The following is a 22,793-nucleotide window of genomic DNA, read 5'->3' as shown; positions in this document are numbered from 1 at the left end:
CTGTATAGTAATAACAGTATGCTATAGAGACAGCAAAACAGAGAAACAGGCTGCATGCACACCGCAGAAATAGTCTGGTTTGACAAAGCTTTAACTGCCCTGGCTCATTACTATGGAATTCTGGGTATCTGTGCTCTCTCATCCACTCCTATTATCAGTGAGGGGTACACAGTCCTCTTCAAACATTCACAGATGCATTAGAGATGCACATACAAAGTAGAGATGTGGTGACCTGGAAAACACCTGGGGGGGAATAGAAATTCTATTTCTAAGTGATAATTCTTTCACTTACAATAGAGGTATACCACATTCAAATCCAAGCAGCATTCATTAGGTCTTATTAAGTGCTTCTATCTTCATGAGGAATGTAACAGGGAGCTTTCATTGCTTGTGATAATGCATTACTGAAAAATTCAGCATTTTCAATACTGAATTAAACTTTATATCCAAATATGGTCCTAGCTTAGTCCTTAGGTTTACACTGTTTCCATCTAAATAATGCACTTCGCTTTGTTTGTTACAAAATTTGTGGTTTCTGTTTTCATTTTCTCATACTTTTCAGATAAAAACATTTAAGATGCAGGTGATTATGTTGCATAGAGTGCAATTGTTTGCAGCTCTCTCTTCAGTATCACTATAATTATAATTTTACATGTATAAAATGAAGGCTTTTATGCGTTAAAATTTCACAAATATACAAAATGGTTCTATCTACAGCCTAGGTTGTGAGTGAAGCATTTTAGATTGCTCAAGTAATGCAATAATTTTGGGTTTTGTATGAAAATAAGTACTTCACATATTTCAATTTTCCTTTAAAATTCCATATGTTTAGTCTGGGAGGTGGGCTCAAACAACCAGTTTCTTTCCAGGGCTTCAACTTCTCTGGCCATTTAACATGCCCATGTCTAGTTCATATCTCCAGGAATGAGGATAGAGATGTCTAGGAATAATGCTACACATCCTTTAATATTAGAGTTGTTCCTTGGAATGCTACTCTCGTCAAGCTGGATTTCTTGCCTGAAAAAGCTCCCTATTATTTTATTATTTTTAACTGTATCGGCCGGTAGGATTTCTATAAACAGGGAAAGATATTGTTCTTTTACAAACATAAAAAGATGTAAGGCAGCAAGTTTTAGTATGTCAGAACCACAAATATGGCCATGAAAAGGTAATTACAGGGCAGAAGACAACCTAAAATTACATGATGCAATCCACCTTCTACCTCCTTCCCAGGGCAACATGCAATCCATGTTAATTGCCCACAGCAATGTCAGAAAAGGAAAATAAGGGAGGAAATTTGTATCTTTGCACCAGTCAGAATAAAACTGACGGAGTAACCTAAAATCTGAGCAAGACATGTTTTATTAAAAGCATTTCCTTTAAAAAAGACTTTTAAAAAAGCATTTCATAACTTCTGACCTAGGTAACACCATTCTCCACCACCCCCCCCCACCACCACCACCTAAGTCTCTGAAAGACCTTCACAAATTAAAATGTGCTTATTTCCCCCTCTTTCAGGTTGAAAAAGCTTATTGAGCAAGACGCAGCATATCAGGCAAAGAAAGAGAAGGAAAACAACAAGAAAATAAGCAGATTGAAGGAGGAACTGACAAAACTCAAGTCATTTGCATTAATGGTAGTGGATGAACAGCAACAGCTTACAGAACAGCTGAGCCTCCAAAGCCAAAAAATACAAGAGCTAACCATCAGCACAAAACAAGCACATGAGAAACTTTCACTTGCAGAAACAAAAGCTCAAGAAGAAGAGCAGAGAGCTCTTGGGCTTGAAGCCAAGCTTCAGGCCCAAACCAGTAAGGTCTCCCTGGAACACGACGCTATTATGGCCAAATTAACCAATGAAGAATGCCAAAACCGCCAGCTACGCTTAAAACTAACAGCTCTCAGTCGACAAATTGATGAACTTGAAGAAACTAATAAGTCCTTACGAAAGGCAGAAGAAGAACTGCAGGACCTGAGAGAGAAAATAAACAAAGGAGAATGTGGAAATTCTAGCCTTATGTCTGAAGTGGAGGAACTAAGGAAAAGAGTACTGGAGATGGAAGGGAAAGATGAAGAGCTTATAAAAATGGAAGAGCAATGCAGGGAGCTCCATAAGAAGCTAGAAAAGGAAGCCTCGCAAAGTAAAAACTTTAAAGTAGAAGTTGACAAGCTGAACAAGAGAATTATGGAGCTTGAGAAACTAGAGGATGCTTTCAGCAGGAGCAAGCAGGAATGTTACACTCTGAAATGCAACCTTGAAAAAGAAAAGTTGTTAACCAAGCAGCTGTCGCAGGAACTAAATGGCTTAAAAGCTCGTATGGGAGAACTCGAAACCATTGAAAGTAAATTGGAAAAAACAGAGCACACACTTAAAGAAGATTTGACTAAATTGAAAACATTGACAGTAATGCTTGTGGACGAAAGAAAATCAATGAATGAAAAAATAAAACAAACAGAAGAAAAACTAAACAATGCAAATTCTCAGCTACAGCTAGAGCAAAAAAAGGTCATGTCAGTCACAGAAAGACTGATAGAGGAGAGTAAAAAGGCACTGAAATCGAAGACTGATGCAGAAGAAAAAATGTCCAGTCTCACAAAGGAAAGGGATGAGCTAAAAAACAAACTAAAAGCAGAAGAAGAGAAAGGGAATGATCTCTCTTCCAAAGTGAACCTGCTAAGGAAAAAACTTCAATCCCTAGAAGCCGTTGAAAAAGAATTTCTCAAAAATAAACTGAAAGAGACAGCCAAACCTAGCCCATCTTTCCAGCAGGAAAACAACAAGATTAAAGAACTAGCCCAGGAAATTGAGGGACTCAAACACAAACTTAAAGAAATGAAGGCCATAGAAGATGACCTCATGAAAACAGAAGATGAGTTTGAATCTTTAGAACGGAGATATGTTAACGAACAAGACAAAGCCAGATTTCTGTCAGAGGAACTTGAGGCTGTGAAAAGGGAACTTGCCCGGTATAAGTTAGCAGAGAAATCAGAATGTAACCATGAACAGAGATTATTCCAAAAACTCAAAGAAGAAGCAGCCAAGTCAGGGCACCTTTCAAGGGAGGTAGATGCACTGAAGGAAAAAATTCATGAATATATGGCAACAGAGGATATTATATGTCATTTAAGAGAAGACCACACAATTCTGCAGAAGAAACTCACTCACCAAGAAAACAAAAATAAAGAATTAGGAAGAGAAATGGAAATCCTTTCTAAAGAACTCGAAAGGTACAGAAGATTCAGTAAAAGCCTTAGACCAAGTCTCAATGGAAGGAGAATTTCTGACTTACAAGTTGTTTCTAAGGAAGTCCAAACAGAACCAGCAGACAATGAACCACCTGATTACAAGAGTCTAGTTCCTTTGGAACGAGCTGTTATAAATGGACATTTATATGAAGAAAGTGATAATGAAGATGATGATAATGATGATGAGCAACCAATATCCTTCAAATGCAATTCCTCTGTTGCAAATGCAGTAAATAACAGTAAACTTTGGATACCCTGGATGAAATCCAAGGAAAGCTATATTAAAAATGGGAAGGTTCATGCCAAGCAGAATGGAAACTGCATTCAGCCTGGAAATTTAGTTCTAAGTCACACGCCAGGCCAGCCTCTTCACATAAAAGTTACTCCAGATCATGGACAAAACACAGCCACTCTTGAAATAACAAGCCCTACTGCAGAAAGTTGTCATTCTTTTACCAGCACAGCTGTCATACCCCACTGTGGCACACCAAAGCAAAGGATAACTATCATTCAAAATGGGTCTTTAACCCCTATAAAATCTAAAGTAGCTGATACTCACTCAAGTCCAGAACAAGCGATGTCACCTCGATCTCAGACTCCTGAGTCATGTAGCTCTATAACTCCTGAAAGAACAATGTCCCCTTTGGCTCTTACAACCTCCTCAAGTTCCCTTGAGCAATTTTCACCAGAGCCTCTGGAAATTGGTGACAAGCATACTGTCTTTCGAGTATCTCCTGAACGGCAGTCATCTTGGCAGTTTCAAAGATCAAACAGTTCTGGTTCTAGTGTAATAACTACTGAAGATAATAAAATACATATTCACTTGGGAAGCCCTTTTGTTCAAACTGTTCATAATTCAGCAAAAGCAACTAGTCCTTGCACACCTGTGCAGGATAACAGAACTCCAGCATTAACTAATGGAATGCCAAGCAAACAGGTCAACAAAATCACCAGCAGCATCACTATTACTCCAACAGCCACTCCTCTCCCAAGACAGGCACAAATTACAGTAAGTAATGTCTATAACTGACTTTCCTCTGTTGTGCTGACATACCAAAACAAACTTACCTTTTTCATCCCAACAAGAATGATTTTGGACAATTCTAACCAGAATATTTTGAGTTCTTTGCATGTAACCTACAACAGTATAAGGAACTAACATGAGGACTTGTCTCTTTAATCATATCTTGTGTGCACTTACTGTATTATTTGTTTGTTTAACTTTTTGCAAGATGCTTAGAGTTGCATCTGTATAAATGCATCTTTTTATGTATTTACATTTTCAGTAACTGACATTATGTTTGATTGCAACTGTTTCCATAAAATATTTTCACATTACAAGACAGTAAATATTTTTAACCATTGCTTGAAGAATTCATTGTTGTTTATTCCTGTGTGCAGATTTTTGCATGTAAAAGTTTAATTCTAGGCTTTGCACAGCCTGTTAAATTTTGTTTGCTACCTTACCTATTTCCTTGACATTTATATGATTATACAGATAAGTACTTTCAGATCAAATTTCACCCAAAATGCATGTATTTTAAAATAATGATGCACGAAATTACATAAAACCCCATAATAACGTAGTGGCTATGAGAATGAGCTGAGAGCTAGGCAGCAGTTGAAGTGAAATCTGAACCAGCAATGAACTCTTTGGGTGATGTAAGGCAACAATCCATTTCAAAAGCAAGAACACAGAATTCGCCAATCCTCCAGATGTTTTGGACCTCAATTTCCACAAACCCTGGGCCATGCTGGGTAAAGTTGTTGGCCAAAACATCTGGAGGGCTTCAGGTTTCCCAGGATTGGCTAAGGCACTGGCCTAACCTTGAAGATTGTTTCAAGGCATAAACAGAATATACATGAAATGCTTTTAGCATTTTGGGAGAACAATGCTGACATTCTGTTGTTAGTCTCAATCAGACTAGGCCACTGAATCAATGGAATTTACCTATATACTGACATATAATTTGACATTTCATGCAATGAGCCCATTCTAGCTGGGACTAGCCAACAGTACTCAGGCCAAAGTAGAACTGTAATGTAAGTAAACATATTTTATATGGGGGGAAATGTACTAGATTGTAAGCCTGAGGGCAGGGAACCGTCCAATTAAAAAGATTGTATGTACAGCGCTGTGTAAATTTACAGCGCTTTATAAATAAAGGTTAACAATAACAAGGATTAGCCATGTTGGCAGTGCAGCAAAATACACAGAAACCACAATCCACAAGCAGTAATACTTTTATTAAACCAACTCCAAATTAATTATTTAAGCTTTCAAAGCTTCATTGGCTTCTTCATCAGGAAAAGATGTTACAAATCATACAAAAGAAAAATGGTGATGGTGTTAGAGTCACAGGCCTACATTCTGTCTGAGATGTCACTTAACATGGTATTGGCGATTTCAATGTGAGCAGAGGCCATTCCCCTTGTTGGCCATGCAAGGACCCAGGACAAAGAGCAATAAAAGACAAATAATAAAAATTCAACTCCATTAGCAACAGAAACGTAACTTCTCTGATATATATAATATAGCCCACAGTTAAATCCCCCTGGGAAAGGGAGCAGTTGGGCAGCTAATCTTTCATTAATGCTTCCTACTACCTGTCCTGGAGAACAGCTTTGCAAATAATCTATTGGGCTGGAATAATCCTGGTGCCCAAAACTAGTCTGTTAATTCCTAAGCATTTTAATAAGTTCATAGTATTTTCTCAGGGCTTATAGTTAAATATTTTGATACTTGCTAGTTGGCTCAGGCAATTTTGCCTACACATTCTCAGCCACATCTGCATCTGCATAGGGCATATTACAATGAGCTATGCTGTACATTGATACAACTAGCAATGAATTCCTCTGGTGGCAGTTCTTTCAAGCTACTACAGTCATGGGAATCCGTATGATTGAATCCACATGCCACTCAGCTCTCAATGACCCTTGTTCACACATCCAAAGAGTGACAACGCTTACTTATCTGCCCTCCCACAAATGCCAAACAGTTTTACAGAGGAGTGTACTTGTCTGAGCTATTGGTTGACAAGAACTTGGCAATACATCCTAACAACTGATATCAGCAAACAGTGGCCAACATTGTGTAATGGTTTGACTGTTGGAGACTCATTTGGCCATGGGAATTCACTGGATGCTCTTGGCTACGTCACAGTCTCTCAGCCTCAAGAAGGAAACAATAGCAAGCCTTTTTAAGAAATCTTGCCTAGAAAACCTCATAATAGCTTCACCATAGGGTCACCTTAAGTCTGAAAAGACTTGAAGGAACACAATAACAACAAACATTGGCCAAGATCATGTTACATGGCAGTGGAGGCACAACAGTAAAAAACGACCACAGGGATAGGAGCAAAGGAAGGCAGAAAGGACACTGCTGGCAGGCCATCTTACTTTCCAGGACTGTCTTTGCCCCACCAATACTAAGGCGCATTACAGACCTCCCGTTTGGGGCGGCCTGTAACTGGCCCTTTCCCCGCCGGATCGAAGCCTCAGGTGCCACAGCGGCAGCCTCTGAGGCCTCGATCCACCGCTTTCCAGGCTGCGGGGAAGCGGCAAAAGGCCGCTTCCCCACGGCGTGGAAAGGGGTGTCCTTGGGGCTTCAAGCCCCAAGGACCCCGGCGACGGCGGGGAGGAGGCCCCTTTCTGCTCTGCATTGCTGGCGCAGCCATGTAAAGGCTGAGCCCAGTGGCGCAAAGGTGGAAGGAGCTCCAAAACGGAGCTCCTTCCAGGGCCGCGGAAAGGGCGCCCCAGGCGTAGTGGCCCCACTACGTCACTTCCGCTCCGCCCCGTTTGGAGGCGGCACGGTCGTGACATAGTCATGGCGGTGCCCATGTGTATAGGGTGCTGCCATTTTCTACGCACTCCGTGCGTATTAGGGTTAGGGGCATCAGGAAGTGACGCCCCTTCCTAACCGTAGTACGCGCTGAGCGCATACTTTATGCCCGTTTGTAACGGGCCTAAGAGTCCTATAAAAAGTGCACCATGTCAGTACAATAGATGCACACCGGCCAAAAGTTACAACATGTTACCAGACACAATATCACATGCTCTTTTATTTACATTTCCATGCTATTACTGAAGGGAAAACACAACAGAAAGCTTGTGTGATGTTTACAAACAAATTAACCAGATATAGAAATGTATTGCTTTCTGTATCCAAAAGATTGTGTGCTCTCTTTATATACTTGTGAGATAAATCATAGCTAAATTTTTGCCATTGGTTATTCTGTCAAGCCCAGGTAAGCAATTGCTTTCTAGGGGTATGGGGCATTGCCTCCATGTTTTGGAATCTCATAGCCCAATATAAGCCTTGAAAAACATTGTTTTCAAACTGGAAGTGACTTTTGCTCATTTCCTTTTGTGAAAAAAGGCCTACACTGAGTCTAAGATGGCCCAGAAAGGCCCAAAACATGTTGAAAATGCCCTGTGCCTCATAACATTTCACAACTGCCCACCCCGGAACAGATCCATAAACTCAATGGAAATTCTGTAAGTCAATACTTAAATGCATTGGGTCAATAGTTAACATTATTGACTAAATTTATCCCACATGCAACAATCAGAGTGAACAGAGAAATGAGTTCACTCACTCCTCTCCTCATGTGCTCAGGTTAATAGCAGAGATCATGGTTTATTTAAACTATCATTACATCCTAGTTGGGTAATCGTAACTGAATTCCTGCATAATAGCCGAGATAATGTCTTTGCTTCATTTTGGAATTAGGAAAAAGGAGTAAAACACAGTTTCCTGGTTACAGTGTAGTAAGAAACTATGATTTAAATAAGCCACAAATTCAGCAGTGATGTATTGTACAATGGGAGTGTACAATAAGAAAAGCACAAGAACACATAGTTTGTTCTTAGGCTAATAACCTATGGTTTATTGGACTAAGATTGTTAGGCTAAAACCAAGTTGCTGTGTAGACTTGCTGTCATCATTTATGTGCAAACAATATAGGGAATGGACTATAGGGTTTTGGTTTTTTTACAAGACTTATAGTGGTTATACTGTTGTGTTTTGATTTACGGTATGTTGAATGCTACATATGTATGCCTAGCATGCTAAAGATGTGTATACATACCTTGGATCTTTGCCCTGACCACATGGATAAATAATATATGCCTGCACACAGCAACTGTTTAGAACAATAAATATTTGAAAGTGAATGTTGTAAGCTAGACTAAGGGAGTTGGCCTAAATACCCTAAAGGCATCAGATCCCATCTGATCTCAGAAGCTAAGCAATGTCAACCCCGATTACCGTAGTACTTGAATGAAGGAAGGTACTGGCAAACCACCTCTGAATATGCCTTTCTTATAAAATTAATGGGGTCATCATAAGTTGACAGGTAATTTGGAGGCACTACTATTGCCTCAGGAGGATAGCATACAAGCTACAAATAAATTAAGAGGAAGACGATTGCAAGTATACCTCAGTTAATGAAGCAAGTATTTTCCTGGGCATGACTTTTTTAACAGAAACTTTGGTACTAAAGACAGAAATAATATGGAAATAGAGAAAGGTTCTGGAAACTCAAAAAGAAGAGTAACAGGGTGTACAGACTGGCCATTAAGACTGGAGTGGGGCTGTGGCATCCCTATGATGCATGCTCCAACTCCACCCCAGACTGGCATGATGCTGCACATTGCACCACACAGCAGACGGTATGATGGCACTCCACTGGCGCTGCATCTAGATGATGCAACGCCAGAGAAGTGTTGAAAACCCGCAGCACCAGTGGCTACGGTGTCCTTTCCACAACACAGAAAGGAGCCGCTTTTTGTGGTATGGAAAAGCCAGATCGGGGCCGTGATGTGCAGTTGCTGCAGCCCTGATCTGGTGCTAAAAGGGGCAGTCTCTACAGCCCCTGATTCAACATGCTTCAGCATACATTTTATTCAAAAATAATAATAGGAACAGATGAAATGAACCAACCAAGTCAGGCAAACCTTTAATGAGTAAACAAAAATATTTTGAACCTTCTAGAGTTCAGTTAAAAGCTTCTTCCAAAAATGTTCCAAAAAATCAGTAGTGATTTTATTTTGTTTCATCAGCCTCCACTTGCCTTATGATTTCCATTTTGGTGGCAGACTTACCATTTTTGTTGTGGGCCTTCAAGTCATTTCTGACCCATAGTGACCCTAAAGTGAACCTATCACAGAGAGGCTGAAAGTATGATATACCCAAGATCAACCAGTGAGTTTCCATCTCTGAGTGGGAATTCAAATCCTAGTCTCCCAGGGCCCAAGTCCAATACTCATACTACAACACCATGCTGGCTCTTATAGATTTATGCATTTTTGGAGGTGGGAAAGCTAGTGTGACAGGCTTATCTCCTCTCCCCCTTCTCTCTCTGTTTTGCAATTCATGCATGGGGATTCTGGAGGGAGCTGATGTATACCCTGCCTGCTAAAGGCAGGCATACGTTCACCTAAGGCAGAATCCCCCTGTTTCCTATCTGAAGTTTTATTGTATAGTTTACTGCAGAAATACTGCTGAAACACAACACTAAAGGTCTGTGCTTCTCTAGCCCATCTTCACCATCCTCTCAGTACTAATGCTACTAAAGAACATTTAATTAGACAGAGGACAAGGGACTGGGAGCCCATAAAAAGTCTTTGTAAAAAGGTGCCTTTTGTCAGAGGCTTTGTTAATTGAGGTATGGCTGTACACTGAACTGTGAGTAATTCACCTTACTTTGAAATGGACATAATTAAGAAGAAGATAAAAGTACATTATAAACAAATAAAATAATGGCCTCCACTTCTTTTAAGAACTACAATTCTATACCAAATGCCATGTTTTTCAAAAAGAGCTATCATAATATTACTAGAATGGGCTGGCAAGGAATTATGCCAACTGCCCCTAAGGTTTCTCTACTTTTAACTTAAATACAGTGTTTCTTTTAAACGCTTCAAACAGTAACCACATCCTGTGAAATTAAGCAATTCTATCCTGAACCCACACTACATTAAACATCCTATAATACAAAATTTAGATATCCTTGAATCATCACTTACATCATAAAAAGTAACATGAACATGTTCTTTTAAAAAAGCATTTATCCATTATTTCCTTGAGGTTCTTTCAGATGTATTCTACAACCAGAAGCAGCAAAATCTAAGCACATTTCAGTCAAGGATCTTTTGTGTACAATTTCTCTCCTATAGAACTGTTTCATTAAAGGCAGTCATGTTTTCTGTTGTGGTGCATATACCTTGGAATACCTATCACCTGTACTAACTTATTTTGCAGATGTACACATCTATGTACACACACAGCAAGACGGAAACAGTTATCCCTGCAACATATCTCTAGCATTAAACAGAATAGTAGTGGGAATATGTAAAACCTTTTGGCAGGAAAAATTGGAGGTAAGGAAGCAGGAGAAGCAAGAATTAGGTAAGGGCAATGGTTTCTACCAAAGGATAGCTTATATAAGTAGAAGATATTTCTGTCGGTACATAGGAGGCAGGGGCAGAAGGACCAAGTGGGTATCATTTAAAAAACAGCAACACCCAATTAATATCTTACATGGCTCTCCCTATGGATGGAGGCAAGAGGCAACAACAAATCAACAATTAATACCATCACTTAAACAACATTAATTGATTTAATGAAAGATAAAGAAAGAAAGATGAGTATTGACAGCTCTCACTAATTTTAATAGAAACAGTAAGCATACTTCAATCCTCTCTGGTGAAATCAACTGGCCCGATGGGCTCATGCCAGAAGTACTTATCAATGATTGGTACCATTTAAGTATGAAATATCAATTCTTGTGTCTAAAACTAAACATATTCTATCTATGGCTTGAAATGAATCATCTTGGTGAGAAACTGCCCTTATTTTGGGATGGTATTACACACAACTATGTTCATATAAAAGATCACAACATATTCTTGATCACACCAAGACCTAAATCCTGTTGCTACTCATGACTAGAGCCTTTGAATCAACAGAATTTATCTATATGCTGATTCACCATTTGAAAATTAATTGAGTGGGTCTGCTGTAGTTGGAAGGAAAATAACAAACAGGATGGCAGCCCAAATATGATCTGAAATTTCAGTAGCATAGCATGTCTGACCTAAGATGACCTCAACCACTAAACGTTTTATTTACATTATTACAATGTATTGGATTGCTTGTTCCTCTCACTCAGGTATTTTTCTTACTAGCATTTCACATAACCATGCCTATAAAGTTGAAGTTTTCCAATCCAGTATATGAACCATCTTTATCAACAGCATCCATTGGAATAAACTGCAATCAGAGCAGCATACAATTACAGTAAGAATCTCCACACAAGACATAAGCACAGGACTGGAGACCTCCCACACATACCAAGCAAACATATACAGCAAGTTTGCCTCCATGGGCCTGAGGTCAATCCCTATGCTATTTCAAAGTATTCCATTTAACACAGTGGTTCTCAAACTTTTTACCCTTGTGACCCCCTTTACATCTACATGCAGATGTTGCATCCCTCCCACTTCATGTAGTATATGAATTAAAATTGTTTATTTAGTATGCATATTTTTTATTCACACAAATGCATTCATATATTTTATAAGGAAATAGTTCCCCTCCTACTCCTTCTCCTTCCTCGGGCAGAGGATCTGAGTTCCCTCCTTGCTTCTAGGAGAAAAAAGTTTAGGAAGAGAAAGAAGAGGAGGGGCATCAGTGTCTTCAAGTCCCATTCCCCCCCCTTGAGCAACTCTCGTGCCCTCCCTTCAGGGGTCCTGCCCCACAATTTGAGAACCACTGATTTAACACAAAGAAAATATATAGATACTGCCACTCATATTTTCAAAGAAGCAAATGAGACTCAACAAGTTGTAGAGGTGTAGTACCTTATCCAGCAGAGCCAGAATGAACATACAAAATCCTAAACCCGTGATGGTGAACCTATGGCATCCATGCCAGAGATGGTACATGACACCATTTACCCCGGCACACAGCGGGGAGGAGGAGGAGGCGCACACCTCTTCCCCCTCCTTCCCAACCCTCCCCAGCCTTGAGCTGTCTCTTTGGAAGCAGCGATGGTGCAGGGCGAGGAGGAGGAAAAGGTGCGCGCTCTTCCTCCTCCTTCTCGACAATCCCCAGCTTGGTAATACCCACTGGTAACACCCAGTGGCAGAAGACCTTTACTTTGGGCACTTGGTAAAAGGTTCACCATCACTGTCCTAAACTTACATCAGTCCATATAAAATTAATCAAGGCTAAAGCTACAGTTCTAGTGTATTCAGTGGATTGTATCAGAAATCCCACTCAGTACAACAGGACTTGCTCCTAGGTAACAAGGTACAGAATTGTAGCAGCATCTGTTACTAACTTAATGAGTGTATACTTGCAACCCAACCATTTTAACTATATGGCATTTAAAGGGTCTTATTAAGACTTCAAAGAGAAAGAGAGGAATTAACTGTCATAAATAAATTGCTGCAGAATAGGCTGCTAAATACCTAGTGAGGCTTGAACATATAAAAATATTGCTTGAAAAATAGGTCACCTTTCTGCAACACAAATAGCCACAGTAAGGAAAATGGATAGCTTTCTCTTTTTTTTACCAAGAGGAACTGTTGTCACAGGACTCCTTGGCTAAAACTGAAATTTGCTTACACTTTGTGATGTACTTTGTTACCAGCATCTTTTCATTAGTCAGAAGAAAACCTAGTACTGAAGTAGTCAACACTTTACACGCTGATGATTTGAAGAAGTTAAGCAATTCCACCGTCTACTGGCCAAAGTTGATCAGTTCAAGACTCCACTTACTTTAAAAAAAACCTATGAAGGACATTCTACTGTCTTAATTACAATTTTTTCCTCACAGTTACATTTTTAATGAGGTGGTGTATGTGAATCAGCTACAGGAATACATAGCTGTACCCCAAGGTACAACTTGGGCACAGAGGAAGGAGGAGTGAAGTTAGGAGGAAGGAATATCAATAATCTGATATATACAGACAACACCATATTACTAGCAGATAATATCACAGGCTGGAATAACTACTAAGAAAGATCAAAGAAGAAAGTGCAAAGGCAGGCTCACTGCTTAACATAAAGAAAACAGAAATAATGACCACAGAAGATCTACACAGATTCAATCTAGATGAGAAAACTGAAATAGTAAGAGAGTCCCCATACCTTAGGTCAAACATTGATCAGAATGGGGACTGTAGTCAAGAAATCGGAAGAAGACCAGGAATGAGGAGGGCAGCTATGAAAGAATTAGAAAAGCTCATAAAATGTAAAGGTATACAAGAGTTAGAATCATAGAAGCCATTGCCTTCCCTATTACCATGTAAGGTTGGGAGACCTGGACAATGAGGAAAGAGGATAGGAGGAAAATCAATTCATTTCAGATGTGGTGCTGGAAAAGAGTGCTGAGGATAACGTGAACAGTCAAAAATAAATAAATAAAATAAAACTTTTATTTCTATCCCGCTTTTTGTTAAAAACAATCAAAGCAGCTTACAAGAGTTAAAATACATCCATATATACAAAATATACAAAACATTTGGCAGCAACATTCTTATTCCTCTCCAGCTGAATTCTTACAGGTTCAAAGTTATTAATGCCTATTGATTTTTGAAGAGTATGATGCGGTTCACATTTACAAACCACTGAACTCTGGTGCCATCTAGAGACAAAATCCTTCCATGTTCTCAAGCACTAATTACTTTTTTGAGTTTTTGGTTAAACAGTCTATAACCTGGGGAGAAAAGTAAGTTGGCCTGGTAATGTTAAGGTTCTGCTAGACATTTGCATTTGCAGGGTAACATCTCCATAATTGTCTGTATCTTCAAACATTTGGCAGCAACACTCTTATTCCTCTCCAGCTGAATTCTTACAGTTTCAAAGTTGTGAAGTCAAAGGTTTTCATGGCCGGCATCCATCTTTTTTTGTGGGTTTTTCAGGCTATGTGGCCATGTTCTAGCAGAGTTTCTTCCTGATGTTTCGCCAGCATCTGTGGCTGGCATCTTATTAATGCCTATTGATTTTTAAAGAGTATGATGCGGTTCATATTTACAAACCACTGAACTCTGGTGCCATCTAGAGACAAAAAGTGGACAAAATCCTTCCATGTTCTCAAACACCTTTTTGGGGTTTTGGTAAAAAAACAACAACAACCAATTATTAGTCCATTAGTGCAGTTACTTAAAACAATATACTAGTTATGTTGCATTTTCCAGTTGTAAAAACAGTAGCAAGTATATCCATGAGTAGACAGATTGCGCTACTGAATAAGAAAGTCCAGTGTTTATTTTATTTTATGACTTTCTTCCAGCATGGAATCCAAGGCTATTCACACACAAATTAAAACAAGGTACATCGGGGGGGGGGGGGGGGGGGGGCTAAATCATACAAAGTTAAAAGCAAACTATTATATTAAAAATCAGTACCTTAAAATGAAGTAAAATCACTTAAAAACATGGCAATAACAATAATGTAAAGCACACACAACCCCATTAAAAGACTCCCCTGCATATCCAAATTCCTGGTCAAATGAAAAGGTTTCAGTTATTCACATCTTTATTATTGTTCCTATCTGCACAAGAGTCCCAATACATATCTGTTCATCTGTTTATTAGACAAAAAAAGATACACACTATCTTATTGTCCAAGAAAAAACTGCCTAGAATTCCCTCCATCCATACAGGCTTCCTCTAATGCTCTAACAGAACGACACCAGTGAACATTGGTCTTTGTTTTTACAGTGAAAATATACTTGAAATTGCAAACTGTTTCAGAACAATTTGTATGGTAAGGTTACAATGGTCTGTGCGAACTGTCACCCTTAACAGTTTCTCCCCTTTATTTTATTTTAATTTATCCTAGATTGCTGATGTCTTCCGTCAAGCAATTCCTGCTCGGACTCCTAAACCAACTGTGAAGCCATCTACTGGACAACTCAAGGCATCACTTCAAGACGCCAAAGATGTAAAATCACATATAACCAAAAGAGTTCCCAGTGTTATCATTCAAAATAGTGGCAAAACATAAGACCCGCCTGATATGACACAATGACTTACTTTTGAGTACTGCAGATACACTACAGAATTATTTCTCATGATTGCTGCAAGGAAAATGTAATATTAACACACTTTTTTGGGTGGATCAGTTTTTACACTGGAATTATTAGGCATCAGGACATCCTTACATAAAGCTTCAATCATCCACAATCAATCCTGGTCCATATTCCTGATTTGCTTCAAGTTAAACATAGCATTTGTGCTGTAAAAGTAACTGGGAAGTGTGCAGCAGTCGAATGATGCCCAAAAAAACAGTGGGCATAATCACAGGAGATGGTTTGTTGTTTTTAAAACGGCTCCCACTTCTAGGAAACAGATAAGCTAAACTGATGCTAAAACTTTGGCTCTGATAACGGGAAAGGAAAATACCACAAATAAGTGGTGGGAAAAAGAGATGAGACATCCAGGGACAACAGCAATTATTGTCAAGTGACCTGAAAATTGCCTGCTCCCTCCATCTGATCTGTTCATGTTTCCACACCAATATCTTGAAAGCTTTTCCCAGATTTTCAAAGCGGGGACTGGCAGACATTAAAATGCTATTCACCTAGTACAGGACTATGTCAGCTACATTCATAATTCAATCTCTCCTCTAGCCTTAAAGGGAAAGTCACTCTTTAAAGTCAGAAGACAAAAGACCACAGAGATTGGCAGCTACAAAAATGCTCTAGAAGAACAGAGCACTTTGGCACACTCTTTCATGGCAGAAGACAGCCCATCAGGGACGTAGCCAAGGGGGGGATCTTGGGGTCCAGACCCTCCCCTTCCATTAGAAAAATGAATGGTGTGTGCTGCTGCACTGCCGCACCCAAGCCCCATTATAATGGTGGCACTTAGTCTGGACCCCCCCCCCCCCCCCAGCCTAAAATCCTGGCTACGTCCCTGAGCCCATGGAGCTGCAGAAGAAATACAGAGGAATGCTAGAGGGACTGACAATATGCATGCCAACCCAGTAAGAGGGGGTTACATGCATCACTGGTGCCAAATGACAGACATGTTTCATAACGGGCTGTATAGGATGAAATGAATTACTGTCCCCAAAATGCATATTTGAAAAGGCACTTCGACTTTCAAGAACTGATATGGTGCATATTTTTATGATTGCCATGTGTTTTATGTGTCAAAGAGACTGACACAACATGTTGAAAGAGAATATATTTTTAAACTGGAAATTTATTCTTTTAAAACCAGTATGCATGTTTGTAAAGACAGGCCACAAACATTTTCCTGTATTGCGTTTTAAAGTAAATTCTTTTACTATTTATATAACTAGTAATATAAATTATTGAACCACATTCCTATCGGGCTATCCAAAGGGGAGGGGGTGTACTTGTTTCTTAAATCTAAAGAGAATTGAATTGTTTAAATCCAATGAGGACCATGTGGCAAAAATAAGAGGAAGCATGCAGGAAGATACATCATTATTTCATATCAAATGTCATGTGAAGTCCTCAGAAGTACATAACTACCAAGGAAGAGTTTGAAGAAGGCAGAGGCTGCTTCTGAATGAGATGCAATATGATTCCATTCCAAACACACGTGCATAAACAAAACAGTGGAGTGACAAGATGCAGAACGCCTCTTCCAATGTGTGCAAAACATTGCAATTCATCAAAACGCTCTTGGTATTAGCTTGATTGCCCAAGAGAGGAGTGTACATTGCTTGTTGCTCTTCTTTATTTCATTCCAGGGAAGACTTAAATTTTCTCCTTGAAACAAACTAGAAGGCTAAACTTGGAAACCTTTGCTATCTAGACAGGGTGTTATCAGAGTTGTGCAATGATTCTAAATCCTTCACCAAACACACAGAATATCTGAGCCCATCTGCCCCAGCATAAACCGGGAACTCATCTAGCAAACTGGTTTTTGGATGCCTAAAAGACAATAACACAATACTCAGTCCACAAGCAATGGGGAAAATCCCCCCTCTGAAACAAAATAATCCGTGTTGGAAGGGAGAAGCACAATAATTCTCAATAAGTCAATAAGATATTTTTTTAACAGGCCAATAAATGACACTTTAAAACATTTCAAAATAATAACTATGGCGGGATACACACCGCCATTTAGTACGTATAGAATACGTACTAGGGTTAGGAAGGGGCGGTGCTTCCGCACCCCCCTAACCCTAGTACGTATTCTATACGTACAAGATGGCGGCGCCCCTTTCACATGGGCGCCGCCATCTTTGCGTATCGGACGCTGAGCGTCCGTACGCGTCGCGCCGCTTGTGACGTAGCGAGCGCGCCCCTGGCGCCTCGCTACGTCGCAAACGCGACGGTAAAAGAAGCTCCATTTTGGAGCTTCTTTTTCGGTCCGTGCGGGAGTCGGGCCGTCTGAAGGCTCCGGCTCCCCCGCGGACCTACTGGCGGCGGCGGCAGACCGCCGCAAATTGGCGGTATGTACCCCGCCAAGGAGCAGGTGATTTCCTGGAATTCAATACATTTTGTCAAATACCAGTATGTACTTGTGTTCAAGACAGATCACTCAGCATCCTAATTGCTCCTCTCTCCCTCTCTCTCTCTCTCTCTCTCTTTTTTAGGGCCTGAACAGACAGGCCAAAATAAAGCTACTTCGGATCTTTTTGGAGGTATGATGTTTAAATGACGCATGCATCTTAAGAGGCCAGACGCTGCACCTAAGCTGCGCTCCGGCCCTTAGGACTGTAGCATGGCTTTGGCGTGGCTTCCGGCCTCTTGGGACACATGCATCATTTAAACAGTATACCTCCAAAGTGACCTGAAGCAGCTTTATTTTGGCCTGTCTGTTCAGGCCCTCAGATACACAAATGAATAGTGACACAAGAAATAGTGATACAAGAATGGGTTATAGTAGTGTCAATTCACCATCATATATGCCACATGTAGTATCATCCTCTGTTCTTCACAATGATTAAACATATGTAACTAAAGCATCTGAAACACCAGTATTGTTGATTCATGTGGCAGGGGCAACTTAAATTATCCCAGCAACAAAACATAAATACTAGATGTTTAGCTCTTGTGAAAATGCAATATTCTGTAACAGGAATGCAATCTTCACAAGATGGCACACAGTGAGGAATCTCCAGGTCCTCTGCTGCAAGTCTATGGCCAGAATCTGCCAAAATTTGATCACAGAATCATGCTGGAGGACCTACAAATGTCTAGAGAAGTGTTTTCTCTAGGAAGTTCTAGGTTTTCTAGCACAACTCTATAGTCAACATCTGGCAGTGTTGCACTGGAGGACCTAGAGATTACTAGAGAGAACAGATTAATCAAACCACAAATAATCAAATCTGCAAAAGTCAAAGACACAAATGTAGAGGGCCGACTGTACATGAATGTGTGAATGAAATTATGCACACTAAATAAAATATATTATTCATATACTATGTTGAGGGGGGGGAGTCCTAAATGTCCACATGTAGATGGAAGGGGGGGGTACCAAAGGTAAAAAGTTTGAATACCACTGGTCTAAAAAAATGAGCATCATCCAAGACTGCCTCTTGTAAGGCAACATAATAAAACTGCAAACCCCAGGACTCCATAGAAGACAGGCATGATAGTTAAAAGGTACCAAAGTGTTATAAGTCTGTTGTGTGAAAGAGGCAGACAGCTTAGTGCAACCACCAAGCTACAATTTCAAAGATTATTTGAGGAAATAATAATCATTTAAGACCCTTTCTCTCCATATAGTGGGAACACTGGTTTGTTGTTAACCTGAAATGGTCATGCTTCCACATACTGAGCCTTTCTGTGTGTGAATAAGGAATGAAACAGATACAATGAAGAGAGTAAATAAAAGCATTCATTGAGTAAATGTTACACACGTGTCCTGCCATGTTAATGACTGGCCACTCAAACTGACAAACCAAGAAGCCTATTTAAATCAGGGTGGCCAGATGTCCTCATTTTCCAGGACATGTCCTCCATTTCAACCTTTTGTCCAGGAGCAAATGTCAAAATGTCCTCCATTTTGAGCACGACCAAGATGCATTCATTTACATTTCTATGTGTGTTTTGAGCTTTTATATTGTAATGATAGGAATGTATATTAGTGTTTTGAGCTTTTATATGTTGCAGTGTCCTCCATTTTTTCTTGAAGTTCCAACATTTTGCGGTGCATGGTCCTTCTTTTAGGGTTAGGACATCTGGTCAACCTGGTATCAATGAACTAAAACCTGCATGAAGTTTTGAAGGTACTGTAAAGTTTCAGGGCTTTGCCTTGCTAAAGATGAAGGAAGAGAGAGATGCAGAGGATCAATAAAATTTTAAAATCAACCATGTCAAACAAGCATCGGTACATAAATGGCCAGATTGGGTCTCAAGCAAAAAGAAAAAGACTGCATCCACACTGCAGACATAATCCAGTTCAGCATGACTTCAATGCACATGGAGAAGTGCTATGCCACAACAAACCACAGTTCTGATAGAGAAAGCTAAATGCCTTACAAAACCACAGTTCCCAGAATTCTACATCATGAGCTAGGGCCATTCAATGGGCGTCAAACTGGACTATTTCTGCAGTGTGGATGCAGCCAAAGGAAAATGTAAAATACAGTGTATTCTGCTAGCAAGGAAGAAAACTAGAGGACAGTCTAATTGAGCGGAATTTGTGTGTTAGTTTTCTAAGGTTCAAAACGCACTGCAGAAATGATCCAGTTTGGGACTGATTCATCTGCCCTAGCTGAGTGCTAGGGAATCCTGGGAATTGTAGTTTTGTGAGACATTCAACCTTCTGTGGTCCAAAACACACTGCAGAGATGATCCAATTTGATACCACTTTAACTGCCCTAGCTCAGTGCTAGGGAATCCTGGGAATGGTAGTTCTTTAAACCATTTAGTCTTATCTGCTCCAAAACACACTGCAGAGGTGATCTAGTCTAGTGTGAGACCACTTTAACTGCCTGGGCTCAGTGCTAGGGGATTCTGGGGCCTGTAGTTCTGTGTGTGTGTGTGAGAGAGAGAGAGAGAGCGAGAGAGCTCTGGTTCCACACCGAACTACAGTTCCCAGGAATCCCTAGCACTGAGCCAGGGCAGTTAAAGAGATGTTCTCAGACTGGATCATCATTATTCCATCCTGCAGTGTGTTTTGGACCTAATTTCCAGCAAGAAAAGCAGGAGGGGAAAGGTCTACCTGGGCTGTTCCTGCCTCCCCCTGGAAGGGGCTCCCACCAGGGCTCCTCCAGAGTGTCCCCCATGGGCTCCTGCTGCTGCTGCTGCTGCTGCTCTGGGGCTGGGAAGAAGGGACTCGGGCCACGCCGCCTCGGCCTCCAGGAACAGGCCTCCCTCTAAATTGGAAAGCCCGCCCAGAAAAAGAGACAGAGAGAAGGGGAGGCCTTGCCTGGCTGGGAGGAGGAGCCACTCAGGCCGTTCTTAGTCCTCCTCAGGGCTGTGTTCACACTGGAGGAATAGCCCAGTTTGACACCGCCTTAACTGCCCCTGCTCCATGGCAGGGGATTCTGGGAACTGTACTTTGCATGGGCAATAACTCAGAATAAGGAACATTTCCTTTTACATCTCCAATTTAAAACTCTCTCTCTCTGTCTCTCTCTCTCTCTCTCTCTCTCTCTCTATATATATATATATATATATATATACACACACAGACACACACTGTGCATCTAAACTGGGAACATTCAGGGAAGTTTGAACTGGAAGGCGTCCGTCCCAAATCCAGCTCTGCAGAAATAATCATCCAGTCTGAGGCCTGGGCTCAATGCTGGGGGATTCTGGGAAGTGTAGTTTTGTGAGCCATTTAGCTTTCTGTGTCAGAGGGCTCTGGTGCCACAATAAACCACAATCCCCAGGATTCCCTAGCACTGAGCCAGGGCAGTGAAAGCAGTGAAGAAGTTGGCAGCATGATGAGCTACTTCCTCAGGTGCAGTTAGATAACTTCCAAAATATTGCTCCTGCTGCCACTGCTTTCTTTCGGTGACTCTCAAAGGCGCCACAAGATCTCCCTCTGCTTCACACGGAAAGGGACCAGTGTTTGAAGCCACAGTCCTCCTCAGAGGGAACCTGGAGGGAAGAACAAAACTCCGAAGCGCACCCGGAAGTGAGAGGGCTGCGTGACTCTAGCGGTATAGCTCTACGCGGAAGCGTCTGTGCGGAGGCTGCGCTGCTTTACGGCAGGCGCGGTGGGCGGCTTTGCGACGGGATGTATTGGCAGCTGGGGGTCGCACTTTACGGCGCGGTGGAGGGGCACGTCAACAGCGATGGCGGAGGGGGAGGAGGCGGCGTCTCCGCCGAGCAGCTGGTGAGTTGGAACTAGGCTGTCGGTTAGGCAGAGGCTCCAGGAGGGAAGGAGAAGGGAAGGAGGGCCCTGGGCGGCTGGGGCTCCCGCCTTCCCTGGGCCCCCGGCTGAAGCCCACTGCCTTCGGTCGGGAGCCTTCAAGTGACTCCAGTGTAAGAAGAGCCAGGGCTCGAATAAGGGGACCCAATGGGTGACCTTGGCTCAAGTCACACTCTCTCAGCCTCCTGCTCAGGGGAAGGCAATGGGGAGCCTCTTCTGAACAAATCATTGAGTCGTAGAGTTGGAAGAGACCCCAAGAAGGGCCCTCCAGTCCAACCCCCTTCTGCCATGCAGGAACTCTCCCTCGAAGCATCCCCAGTGACAGAGGGCCATCCAGCCTCTGCTTAAAGACCTCCAGGGAAGGAGACTCCACTATAATCTCCCAGAAAGGAGTGTCTTCCACTGTCAAACAGCCCTTACTCTCAGGAAGTTCCTCCTAATGTTGAGCTGGAATGTCTTTTCCTGGACCTTGCATCCAGTGCTCCATTGGGTCCTTTTCTCTGGAGCTACAAGAAACAAGCTTACTCTCTCCTCAATATGACATCCCTTCAAGTATTTAAACAGGGCTATCAATCATATCACCTCTTAACCTTCTTTTCTCCAGGCTAAACATCCCCAGCTCCCTAAATCTCTCCTCATAGGGCATGGTTTCCAGACCCTTCACCATTTTGGTCACCCTCCTTTGGACAGCTCCAGTTTCTCAACATCCTTTTTGAATTCTGGTGCCCAGAACTGGACACAATATTCCAGGTGGGGCCTGACCAAAGCAGAATACAGTGGCACTATTACTTCTCTTGATCTAGACACTATACTTTTATTGATGCAGCCTAAAATCGCATTGGCCTTTTTAGCTGCTGCATCGCACTGTTCACTCATGTTCAACTTGTCATCTACTTGGACTCCCAGATCCCTTTCACATGTAGTTTCATCCAGCCAGGTGTCCCCCATCCTACATCTGTGCATTTCATTTTTCAGCCCTAAGTGCAGTACCTTACACTTCTCTGTGTTGAATTTCATTTTGTTCACTTTGGTCCAGCTTTCTAGTCTATTCTGGTCATTTTGAATCTTGATCCTTTCCCTTGGGGTATTAGCTACTCCTCCTAATTTGGTGTCATCTGCAAATTTGCTAAGTATGGCCTCTATTCTTTCCTCCGAGTCATTGATAAAGATGTTGAATAGCATTGGGCCCTGGACAGAACCCTATGGCACCCCACCGGTTACAC

General features: G+C 41.3%; 3 protein-coding genes across 5 annotated transcripts in view; 2 read left to right on the top strand and 1 right to left on the bottom strand.

Moving 5' to 3' along the window:
- The window catches only part of FILIP1L (filamin A interacting protein 1 like), a 35,533-nt gene extending 19,396 nt beyond the window's left edge, over positions 1-16,137 (top strand). The window contains exons 2-3 of one of the 2 annotated variants that reach the window (XM_089512403.1): positions 1,519-4,255; positions 15,101-16,137. In XM_089512403.1, coding sequence (XP_089368529.1) covers positions 1,634-4,255; positions 15,101-15,265 — 2,787 coding nt within the window. In that variant the 5' untranslated portion in view covers positions 1,519-1,633 and the 3' untranslated portion in view covers positions 15,266-16,137. Of the gene's footprint in view, positions 1-1,518; positions 4,612-15,100 lie in introns of those variants that run through there. The other variant, XM_089512404.1, reaches the window with a different exon arrangement.
- The window catches only part of CMSS1 (cms1 ribosomal small subunit homolog), a 254,657-nt gene extending 234,098 nt beyond the window's left edge, over positions 1-20,559 (bottom strand). The window contains exon 1 of the mRNA XM_089512409.1: positions 20,413-20,559. Within this exon, the coding sequence (XP_089368535.1) occupies positions 20,413-20,476 (64 nt within the window). The 5' untranslated portion in view covers positions 20,477-20,559. The remainder of the gene's footprint in view (positions 1-20,412) is intronic.
- Positions 20,560-21,455: 896 nt separating this feature from the next.
- Positions 21,456-22,793, top strand: part of TBC1D23 (TBC1 domain family member 23) — a 38,723-nt gene continuing 37,385 nt past the window's right edge. For both annotated transcript variants that reach the window (XM_089512402.1, XM_089512401.1), the window contains exon 1: positions 21,456-21,534. In XM_089512402.1, the coding sequence (XP_089368528.1) occupies positions 21,494-21,534 (41 nt within the window). In that variant the 5' untranslated portion in view covers positions 21,456-21,493. The remainder of the gene's footprint in view (positions 21,535-22,793) is intronic.

Source organism: Sceloporus occidentalis, unplaced genomic scaffold (genome assembly GCF_023333645.1).
Source record: "Sceloporus occidentalis isolate IW3139 unplaced genomic scaffold, rSceOcc1.0.p SCAF_2, whole genome shotgun sequence".
In the NCBI taxonomy this organism is placed as follows: Eukaryota; Metazoa; Chordata; class Lepidosauria; order Squamata; family Phrynosomatidae; genus Sceloporus; species Sceloporus occidentalis.
The sequence above is the reverse complement of the archived record's forward strand: the minus strand, read 5'-3'. Positions and strand labels throughout refer to the sequence as shown.